Raw genomic sequence first — 12,102 nt, 5'->3', positions numbered from 1 at the left:
CGTTACCTCAGCAAAAGCATTTCAAATCACAAGCGCTTAGAAAGTGCTGCTCATGGGTTCCAGGCCTAATAAGTTTTTACACTTTACAAGGACAATAGAGGGATAAGACTTTTATTCGGTAAGAATACATATACATAAGTTAGTGTGACATTTACATGTATATCAGCCTCATCTCTAGTAGTACTAATACTACATACAAGTACTTCATAACATTTTATAAAACTAAAATCAATTTAAAAACCGGAAAGCAGTGAATTTCTTTGTCCTATAGAGAAGTAATTCAGTAGTATGGGGTTCATTTACTAAAATTCTTCTGAGCTGATGAATACTGAAGAGCATTAAAGGTCCTTTCACATGGGCAGCAAGCTGTTAGTGAGCTGTTACCAGGCGGCAGCAGCAAACAGTTTTGAGAGTTTGACAGTCTTTTCACTGCCCATCAACTGCTCATGTGAAAGAGCCCTCAGCCTATAAGCATCTCTCACCAAGGCTTAAAGCGGACCCAAACCAAACATTTTTTTAATTCAAAATATTTAGTTGCACCACTCTGACACATACAAAGACGGCGTCCTGTGATATATTACATGCTGAGATCTACTTTGAGTCCCTGTATAGGGTTGCCAGGTCGGCTGATGGAGAAAACCGGACAGGGGGTGGAGTTAGGGGCGGAGTCAGAAGCGCACTTTTATGTAGAGTGGGGCTAAGCAATGGGCTTTTTAAAAAATGTTTTTTACAGTATTTATATCGCACTGACATCTTCTGCAGCACATTACAGAGTACATAGCCATGTCACTAACTGTCCTCACCAGTACATGCACATAAGAGACCACTTTTCACCAGTAAATGCACATAATAAGAGACCGCTTTTCACCACTAAATGCACATAAGAGACATCTTTTCACCACTAAATGCACATAAGAGACATCTTTTCACCACTAAATGCACATAAGAGACATCTTTTCACCACTAAATGCACATAAGAGACATCTTTTCACCACTAAATGCACATAAGAGACAGCTTTTCACCAGTAAATGCACATAAGAGACAGCTTTTCACCAGTAAATGCACATAAGAGACAGCTTTTCACCAGTAAATGCACATAAGAGACAGCTTTTCACCAGTAAATGCACATAAGAGACAGCTTTTCACCAGTAAATGCACATAAGAGACAGCTTTTCACCAGTAAATGCACATAAGAGACAGCTTTTCACCAGTAAATGCACATAATGACAAACAGCCAGTTGTCCCCAGTATATGTAGCCAGGGATATATGTGCCCAGTATATGTAGCCAGAGGTATATGTCCCCAGTATATGTAGGCAGGGGAATATGTCCCCAGTATATATAGCCAGCGGTATATGGGCTCAGTATATGTAGCCAGGGTGTATATGGGCCCAGTATATGTAGCCAGGGTGTATATGGGCCCAGTATATGTAGCCAGGGTGTATATGGGCCCAGTATATGTAGCCAGGGTGTATATGGGCCCAGTATATGTAGCCAGGGTGTATATGGGCCCAGTATATGTAGCCAGGGTGTATATGGGCCCAGTATATGTAGCCAGGGTGTATATGGGCCCAGTATATGTAGTCATGGGGTATATATGCCCAGTATATGTAGCCAGGGTGTATATGGGCCCAGTATATGTAGCCAGGGTGTATATGGGCCCAGTATATGTAGCCAGGGTGTATATGGGCCCAGTATATGTAGCCAGGGTGTATATGGGCCCAGTATATGTAGGCAGGTGTCCCCCCCCCCCCCCCCAGGAGGGAAGCAGTCAGTGCAGAGAAGAGGGAGAGTGGTGAAGAAGGGGGCCATCTCCCCCCCCCCCCCCTTCGCTCACCTTAGGGTCCTCTCCCTCCCTCGCTGTCTCCTTCGATCGGTGTGTGCGGTGGCTGGCAGAGGGGCGGAACTTACCTTCCGTGTCTCCTCCGTCTGGTGACTGGTCTCGTCGCAGGCACCGCGCGGGATGAGTTGCCACTACTCTGGTCTGATGCAGACCAGAGCAGCGGCTGCGGCACCAGAACTTCCGGCCGGCGCATGGAGCGACACGGAAGGTAAGTCTCGCCCGCTGCCAAGCGCCACCGCCAGTCAGCCACACACAGATCGGAGGAGACAGCGAGGGACAGAAAGCATCTAAGGTGAGAGAAGGGGGGGAGATGGCCCCCTTCTCCGCCGCTGCCCACCGCTTTCCCTCCACTGCGCTGCTCTCCTCCTGCTACAGGCGGCTGTCAATACTGACAGCCGCCGGAAAAGGCATAAAACCGGACATCTTAATTGTCCGGTTTAGCATGCCTTTTTGCACCGGACACAGCGGCCAAAAACCGGACTGTCCGGTCTAAAACCGGACACCTGGCAACCCTATCCCTGTAACAAGGACCCAGATGTAAGTGATTTTAATGATTTGTATTGTGTGTTTTAACCTTCCTGGCGGTAAGCCCGAGCTGAGCTCGGGCTATGCCGCGCAGTAGGATATCTCTGCCTTTAGTGGGGCGATTCGTCCCATTCAAAGTGCAGTACGCGCAGCTAGCACTTTGCTAGCTGCACGTACAGCTCGATCGCCACCGCTCTGCGGCGATCGCCCGCACGCAGCGGCGGAAGAGGGCCCCCACGCCAGAGCCCTGCGCTGCCCGGACCAATGAGTTCCAGGCAGCGCTATGGGCTGGATCGGAGGCGTCTGACGTCAGGACGTCGGCTGACGTCATTCCGATCGACGCCATGGCGACAGGAGAAGCCAAACAGGGGAACACGTTATATACGCGTTCCCCTGTTTGCTATTGATGCCGGCGACGATCACACTAGAGGGACACATGCGCCCTCTAGTGGTGTTTCATGTAGCTACCACTGGTAGCTTTACATGAAACAAAAAATAAATAAATAAAATGGATTTCTGCCTAATTGGCAAAAAAAATTAACCGCCGGGAGGGTTAAACCATTCTTACATTAAACTTTAAGATACATACACTTAGATGAGTCTATCATTGTTTTTTCATGTAAATATTGGTGAATACTGCATATAAGAGCCTGAAATACTGCTGACAGTGTTGGAAAGGAGGCCAGCTGGGAAGATATTGGCCGATGACCTATTATGCTATGTTACAGACCCTGTAATTAAGGTCTGTAACAATCTGGTAAGCACATCCATTTTGTATGGTGTTCGTGGTGGTGGATGCATAAGGATTAGCGCTGAAGATATAGATATAGATATAGACATAGATAAACACTCCTTCAAGCCTGTAAACATTTCAGTGCATGCTTTTCACCTTTCTTTTCATAACTACTAGGGTTACACATGTGGCAGCCATTAGCAATTCCTCCTTTGCCAGACACCACCTACTCCAGTCTGCCGGATTCTGTCCCGGCAATATGAAAGGCAGGGAGGGGTTTCCTCCAATAAATGTAAAATATTTTATATTTGTCATCATGCAGCTGCTATTTATTATTATAATTTAGAAAATAGATTTTATTTCTGAAATCTTGTATTTTTAATTTGGGTCCACTTTAATGTGACCCAGGGGAGGGTTGAAAACTTGTGTCAGCCAATACACATTATTAACCCGCCGCTCAGGAGGTTTTGCAGCCTTAGAGTCCCCCAGTATAATTTTAACAGATCGCATGCTTGTAAAACCTTTAGCTAGCACATGTGGCCGGCATCCTCCTGCTAATACATTACTCAGCCTGGATCCAGCGATCCGCTCTTCTCTATGGGGTCTATCGTACATGATGTCGTGACATCACTCACGTCATGACATCATGCGCAGACCTGATCCTCCCCATAGAGAGACCGGAGCTGTGCAGGGAGGCTGTGCGATTGCTGGATCCAGGCTTGGTAATGTATTAGCAGGGGATCGGAGCGGGATTAGCAGCAATTGAGGGGTGCTGGCCAGTGACCACCTGTACTAGCTAGCCTGGTATTGAAACTAAATACATATGGCAGACTCCACATCCCTCTCAGCTCAGGTGGCCTTTAAAAAGTTGTGAGCAGACAACGCTGACACGCAAATCTAGAAGGCAGAAACTAGGACTAGCAAATTCTGAATACCAACCAGCTGCTGGTTAAATGGATCAGCCACTAGTGGCTTTGATTTGTTGATGCCGACCTCTATCTCTGGAATTGGGCTATGAATGGAGTGAGAGGTTTGGCTAATCTATGTTCTCTAGTATACATCAGCTCAAGACAACCTCAAAAAGAAATCCTTATGGGCAGGGGTGTAAAAATAGCCCTTGCAGAGGGGAGAGGGGGCTAAGGGGGCACAGTCCTGGGGTGCAGAGCAGCATCGGTTCCTTGTGTGCGCTCCCAAATTCTGCTTCTCCACCGTGGCAGCCCCCAGAGAATTTGCAGAGCAGCAGCAGCGGAGCTGAATATTTTACCCGGTTCCGGCAGCAGGATGAGTCTCTCTCACTCGTCGTCTTGCTGCCCATTACAGCTTCCTGTCACATGACATGCAGTATCGGGAGCCGCAAGCTTATAGGCTGCATGCCACAGCTACACAGAAAAGTGAGGAGGACCTGTAAAAGTATGACGCTCCGCTGCAGCTGCTCTGCAATATCTGGGTGTGCTGGCAGAGGGGGAGAAGGGTGGGGAGAGATTGGAATCACACACAGGTAGACTTGGTAGAGTGGTGGTGGTGGGGGGGGGGGGGGGACGAGAGGAATAAGTCAACCTAGACCAGTCCAAAGCCTGCCAGATCTGTCCAATTTTTTTTAATGCGTACTGTAAGTGACAGCAACATAGGAAATAAGTATTTTTAATAACATGCACACCTGTGTGCATGATAGTGGTGCTTTAAAATGGAGTGTGGTGTTGGTTTGCTGTTCTGAGGATGTGAGTGTTAGGAGCAGAAGTGTAATTTAAGGCATGTATACAGGAACCAGGGTTAATGTGGTGGTGGGGGGGGGGGGGGGGGGGGGAAGAAGAATGAGTTACTTATGCTCAACACGTGGAGGAAAGAGGAGGGGGAAGAGTGATGCTACAGGAAGTGGGGGTCAGGGCCAGTTCTACCCATCAGATAAAGGGGCAATTGCCCCAGGGCCCCCGAGCGCTGCTGTGCTGCTGGACCCCCTTCCCAGTCTAGCCCGACTTCTCCCTCAGGGCCCCTGCACGATTTTTATAAAGATTATAACTCACCTGTCCTGGCGTGCTTCTCCATTCTTCATCCCTGCATATTCTTCAGAACCGTCACGTTATTGTGTAATAATGTGATGCACCAGGTCACTGAGAAGAGACAAGCAGTGCCGGAACAGGTGAATTTTAATCCTTACACAAAATTGTGCAGAGGCCCCTGGGGAGACCTGAGGAGGGGGGAAGGGGGGGTAGGGGTAACCCCACTGCATGGGGGCCCCGCAGCACTTGGGGACTGAATTTGCTTGGGATGAGGGTCAGAAGAGGGCCCCAGGTTACCTTTACCCTGGGGCCCCATTGGGGCTTGAGCCAGCCCTGGTGGGGGTATTAGTTGTAGTGGAATATGTGTGATGCAATAAGCAAGGTGACAGTGGTGATCAGGACAGTTTCAAACATGAGAGGCAATGGAAGCGCACACATATGAAACCGCCGCCGGGAGACTTAAGCGCAGGATACAGCTGGTATATGGCTTATCCTGCTGCTGCACAAGTCCCAGTGGCATTAATTACTATTCCTCCTCCAGGTGCATGCAGATAGTGGGAAATAATGTAATTCATCTTCCAGCTGTTGCTGGTGGCCGGATTACAGGGTTTTAAAAAGTAACTTCAGCTCCCTCTTCTGACGGCACCGCTATAGCCGTAATTCCTATTACAGTCTATGGTGGCGACTGCTGTGCCCAAATCTCCTGCACTGTAATTGCAGCGCTCAAATGGAAGCACGTTTTCACTCCCTGTATATAATTTTAGCAGATTCCCAGGTATTCAGGTAAAAATAAATACATTGGTAAAAACATATATATTGGTTTAATTAAGTTTATACTGCATACATTAATAGTTTATTTCAGAAACTCCATGGAATAGCTTTTCTCAGTATGAACAGAACCAGGAGTAAAATTTCAATAAAAATTCTTAATTTCAATAAAAATACAGAGCTTGTCCCGCCAAGCACCTGCTATTCCACCAGTTTGCCGGTTTCTGTCCCGGCAATATAAAAGGAAGGGAGGGGTTTCTCCATTAAATGTAAAATATTTTATATTTGTCATCATGCAGCTGATAAAAGGCTGCTATTTATTATAGTTTAGAAAATAGATTTTATTTCTGAAATCTTGTACTTTTAATTTGGGACCACTTTAAGTATCTGATTTTTTTTTAACTTCCCATTTTACTTTAAAACTTCAGGGAGTTTCATCCTATTTTAACCTCCTCCCTGGTGGCAGGATTATATCTTGATTTTAGGGTTGAAACACCAGCTGCTCACTATGCTTTGCCTTAACCTCACAGTGGTCACCACGAGTCAGGCTCTGGGTTACAGCTCTGAGATGCAGATTTCCAGCCCCAAGCCTGACTCGGGGTTACCACTGAGGAGGTTAAGGAGGGTTAAGACTAAGAAGGGGAGGGGGGGGGGGGACTAACATCCTTGTCACATTATGGACCGCTGTGTGGATCCTCTCCTTCATGGGTCTTCAGGTGTTCAATAAGATCTACACATTGTTTGAAGAATTTATCGCATTTCGTACACTTATGTAGCTTTTCTTCTGTGTGAATCTCCTGGTGTCTGATTAATTCTGTCCATTGCAGGAAGCTTTTACCACATTTAGTACATACAAGCTCCTCCTCACTGTGAGTTTTCCTGTGAGAAATGAGACCGTCCTTTCGAGAGAAGCATCTATCACATGCTGGACAGCTGAACGGCTTCCCTCCTGTGTGGATTTTTTCATGCCTCAAACAATCTTTCTGCCTTATAAAAGATCTATCGCACTCCCTACAATGAAAGGGTTTTTCTCCAGTGTGAATCCTCTCGTGCTCAATAAGATGCATCTGACGTATAAAGCCCTTTTCACAATGTGGACATCTAAAGGGCTTCTCTCCTGTGTGAACCATGGTGTGTACGATGAGATAACTCTTCTGTGAGAAGCACTTCTTGCATTCTGGACAGCTGAATGGCTTTTCTCCTGTGTGAGTCTTTTCATGCTTTTTACATTCTTTCCCAGTTTTAAAACGTTTACTACATTTCCCACAAGGAAATGGTTTCTCTCCCGTGTGTGTCCTCTGGTGTTCGACGAGACTTGACCGATGTGAGAAGCACTTGTCACACTGGGAACATCTATATGGCCTCTCTCCCGTGTGGATTGTCATGTGACGAGTAAGATATTCATTTCGCAAAAAGCCTTGGCCACATTCTGGGCAACTAAATGGCTTGATTCTTGAGTGGGTCCTCTCATGTCTCATGCAGGCGTTCTTTGCTGTAAAACATTTAGAGCATATTGTACAAAAAAAGGTACTTCCTTGGTGAATCCTCTTGTGGCGCTTCAGCTGGGACTCAGAAGCATAACTCTTCTCACACACAGAGCACTGGAATGGCTTCTCTGCTGCAGGAGTCATCGTGTTAGAAAGACCTTTTTTGGATGGAAAATTCTGTGTTTTGGCACAATAATCCATCTGTAGAGAAATATAAAAGACAAAGTCATTGCATACAAAAGGATTAGGATTTTACAATACAAAGAGTTCAATTCACTAAGACCTGTTTGCTAAAAATTTAACGTGAGGTAAATTCCTCATGCAGTACATTTTCATTCACTAAGATTTTTACAAGTGCGGTAATAGTTTGGTAAACAAACAACGTCATGACAATTTACAACGATTTTTACCTCATGCGGTATTTCATTCGGTTTCTTACGGAATCATGCATTGTTGGTAGTGATGAAGACAAATTTTGCATAAACGTAATTTTGGATCGTAAATCGCAATTCGGGAAAATTATTAATTTCGTATGTAAAGTACTCACATTAAAAATTTCGCAATTTCACATAATTTTCTTGCCAAGTTTAGCAGTCAATAGCAAAGTCCCCATACAGGCTATTGTCACCAAAACTGCTACTAAAAGGGAATTAGTGGCAATAAGGCAAAAAATACATTTTTTCAAAAATAGTTTGAGATAATGTAGTTAGGAAATGCAAAATAATGTATTTTGAACTGTAATTTTTCTGTGTTTAAAAGCCATTTTCCTTAGCATTTTAAATTTGATTTCCTCAAAAAACTACAGGTCTTTTTGAAAAATATTTTCTGACTTATTCCCACTATTCCTGAATACACATGTAACAATTTTGACAACAGCCTGTAAGGTGACTTTGCTACTGACCACTGAAGTCGGCACAACATTTTATGAAAATTAGGCAAAATTACAAATGGATTATACAAAATCAATTGAGTTTCCAAATCGTAATTACGTATGGCTGTAATTGAAATTAGCAGATTATGATCATCATCACTAATTGTTAGTGCCATAGATAGCAATTGCAGCTGGGTCCCCTGTTACTTACAAATGAGTGGTTGTGACCAGATAGCGGCTGTGGGCCTATGAGGTTTGCAGTTTGTTCCCCTCAACAATCCTTGCACACAATAAGAAATGCAATCAGAAAAAAAAAAAAAAAAAAAAACTTTTAGGCCTCTTTCACAGTGCGACGTTAAAGTCACACGTTAGAAAATTGTATAACGCAGACTAACGTACAGAAATACAAAGTCTGTGCAACACTCACAGTGCACACGTTGCACTTGTGTGTAACATTAGGCGTTATTAGAAAGTGCTGCATGCTGTGCGTTTAGCAATGAATCTGTTGCATTAGTTGTGTTGCACATGCTCAGTAATGTATTTTTTTTATATATAAATATATATATAACGCATGCGCCGTTTTCGTTCCATCACTGTGCGATGAAAACCGCGCACCAAATGCAGGGCTAAAGAATGCAGTATAACGTCCAAGTTATAGTGCACAATGCGTTGCGTTAGGGGCACGTTGTGCGACCTTAACGTCGCATCAAGCGCAACGTCCTGATGGGAAAGTAGCCTTAACTAGAATCACACAATTAAAGGACAAAAGCTTAAAAAAAAAAAAAAAAAAAAAAAAACACAAAATGCAGATCCAGACATACAAATCTATGAAAGGTCTGTAAAGCCTGGTACACACTTTCAGCTATGATTGACCAACCACTGACCAATTTTACCACCTCCAAGTAGTATGAGGGTCAATCTACACAATCTGCTTGTAGTATTCAATATCTGATGACCCTCATACTACACGAAAGCAGGGCTGGTTCTCTCATGGAGCACAGTGAAACATTTGCATGAGGTGCAGAGATTACAGGGGCAGCATGTTTGTACTGTGCACTAACTGCAGTAGGAGGAGAAGTGAGAGGAGAGCGAGCGAGGTGAAGAGGTCATCATCGGAGGAAAACAGCTTGTTGTGCTGTGTGAGGAGTCTGACAGTGAGTGAGGAAGGGGAGACAGGAGAGTAGCAGTGTTTCATTTGACTTGTACAGCAGAAGGGAGGAAGTGGCACCGCTGTCCTGACTGAGGAGGAATGGAGTGGCTGAGGGCGAGCAGTTTGTCACAGACTCACAGCCAGTGTGTTATTGTGTTGAGCTGCAGCATGTCATGTGAGAACATCAAATGAAGCAGAGTAAATTGTCATGTGCTGTGCGATCATTCCAAATGTGGAGGGGGGGGGGGGGGGGGCCATCCTCAACACATCCTGCCTCAGGAAGCAAAAACTCTAGAACCAGCCCTGCATGGAAGTGTTAAAATTGGTCATTGATTGGCCAATTATAATTGAAAGTGTGTACCAAGCTTAAAATTTGCATTGAATTTGCATGCTAGTAGGAATTATTTGCATTGCATTGAACATCCCTACTTTTGATGTATAAAGCAGGTTTATATCTGGGTGTGTACTACACTGCATGGGTCTTTCACTATCAGCAATGCATAACAGGTATTACATATTTGCTGGAAGATTTTCCAGAGCTAGTATAGCTGAGATAACCCAGCGAGAAAGTACATAGGGAACAGTTGTCCAATCACAACACTGGGCTCTATTCACAAGTTACCGCCTGAGGTAATTTAGGTAGTGATAAATACCGACCAAAATATCTCCATTTTGAAAATCACATTTTGTTTTCTCCCTAAATTACCTCTTCCGTTAAAAGTGTGGTAATTATCTCCAATTTGAGATTCTCTATTGAATCAGTGTACGGTCGGCTAGTTGGTGTTAAGGATTTTTTTGATCACCTACAAATGGCAGGTGATAGATTTCACTTCTCTGCTGTTGGCCTTTAGAATGGAGCCTCTTGAGCTTGTTTTACTTGAGTATAATTATGTCCATTGTACATAGAAGGAGGCAGAGAAGATGTTAAACCCCCATAGTGACCAGGCCATTTTTCACTAAATAGGCCACTGCAGCTTTAAGGCCTCGGTGCAGGGCCGTACAACTCAGTACACAAGTGATTTCCCCCCCCCCCCCCCCCTTTTCTCCCCACCAGAGCTTTCTGTTGGTGGGCTATGATTGCTTACCCAATGTTTATTTTTTTTATAAATATTTTAATAATATAATAAATGTCACTTTTTTTTTAACTAATTATTCCCCAGCCCTCCCTCCCCCTGCCAGCCAATCACCGTGATCAGCTGTCATAGGCTTCAGCCTATGACAGCCGATCACTTTTGTGCTACCCAAGGGACAGCCGCGCTGTACATAGTAAATAGACAGTATCCTTGCGGCAATCTCCGCTGGGAGACTGAAGGCGGAGCTAAGCTCCATCATCCAAGCGGAGATGCACACGCTATCTCCTGCAAATCACACCCCAAGGACTTTATGCCGATTGGCGTTAGGTGGTCCTGGGGCTGGCGCCGCATGCACGCCAATCGGCGTGGCACGGTCGACTAATGGTTAAATCACGAAATCGAGTTCTTAGGCACTCATTATTACTCGTGAGCCCATCACTAATCTCATCATGTCACCTCGGGTATCCTTTAAAGCCACAGACCCTAAACAAGCATGCAGATCAGGCGTTTCTGACTGGATTAGCTGTGTGCTGGTTTCAGATGATTCACACTACTGCAGCCAAATAGATCAGCAGGACAGCCAGGCAACTGGTATTGTTTAAAGGATACCCGAAGTGACAAGTGACATGGATGAGATAGACGTGTATGTACAGTGCCTAGCACAAAAATAACTATGCTGTGTTCCTTCTTTTCCCTTTCTCTGCCTAGAAGAGTTAAATATCAGGTATGTAAGTGGCTGACTCACTCCTGACTCAGACAGGAAGTGACACTCACCGATAAGAAATTCCAACTATAAAACACTTTCCTAGCAGAAAAAGGCTTCTGAGAGCAAGAAAGAGATAAAAAGGGGAATATCTTATCAGTGAGGGTCACACTGCAGTCACTTCTTGTCAGGACTGAGCCACTTACATACCTGGTAGTTAACTCTTTCAGTCAGAGAAATAAAAAAAAAGGAACACAGCATAGTGATTTGTGTGCTAGGCACTGTACAAACACGTCTATCTCATCATGTCACTTCAGGTATCATTTGAAAGGAAATAAATATTGCAGCCTCCATATAGCTCTCACGTTGTGTTCCTTAATTTTGTTCAAAAAAAAAAAAAAAAAAAAAAAAAAAAAAAGGTCACATCCTTTGATGTCCTCACTTGCCACCCCCCAAAGGCCGCCTCTGCTGTCTTCTAGCACGAGCCTCAGGAAAGAGTACATTTGAAATCGCAGCCGGTAGACTTGGGCGCAGGATACAGCTGTTATATGGCTGATCCTGCTTCTGCACAAGTCCGGGCCGATTTAATTACTCTTCCCCCTCCAGGCCAACATGGATAGTGGGGGAATGAAATAATGCGGCTTCCAGCGATTGCTGGAGGCCGAATTATTATGTTTTTAAGCAACTTCTGACGGAGCAGCCATTACTCACTGAGCGCTTCAATAGGAATGATTCCTATTGAAGTCTATGGAGGCGCCGGCTGCGCCCAAATCTAGCAGCGCTGAAAAGCACTGCTCCGTTAGGGAAGGGAGAGCAAGGCACCAGGCATGCTCATCACGGGCGATTCGCAAGTAACCATGGTGTTTACCCGTGATTCAAACGAGCTTTAATTGCAGCTGGACGCGGCAGGGTTACTTACCCTTAGGAGGAAGTGCGCCATAGCGAGGCTTGC

At 44.9% G+C, this 12,102-nt stretch overlaps 1 protein-coding gene across 1 annotated transcript in view; it reads right to left on the bottom strand.

Moving 5' to 3' along the window:
* Positions 1–6,540: 6,540 nt before the first annotated feature.
* Positions 6,541–12,102, bottom strand: part of LOC137562101 (zinc finger protein 268-like) — a 31,279-nt gene continuing 25,717 nt past the window's right edge. Inside the window, exon 3 of the mRNA XM_068273437.1 lies at positions 6,541–7,554. Within this exon, the coding sequence (XP_068129538.1) occupies positions 6,541–7,554 (1,014 nt within the window). The remainder of the gene's footprint in view (positions 7,555–12,102) is intronic.

This window comes from Hyperolius riggenbachi, chromosome 3 (genome assembly GCF_040937935.1).
Source record: "Hyperolius riggenbachi isolate aHypRig1 chromosome 3, aHypRig1.pri, whole genome shotgun sequence".
NCBI classification, from domain to species: Eukaryota; Metazoa; Chordata; class Amphibia; order Anura; family Hyperoliidae; genus Hyperolius; species Hyperolius riggenbachi.
Note: the sequence above shows the minus strand (reverse complement) of the source record. Positions and strands in the feature narration are given on the sequence as shown.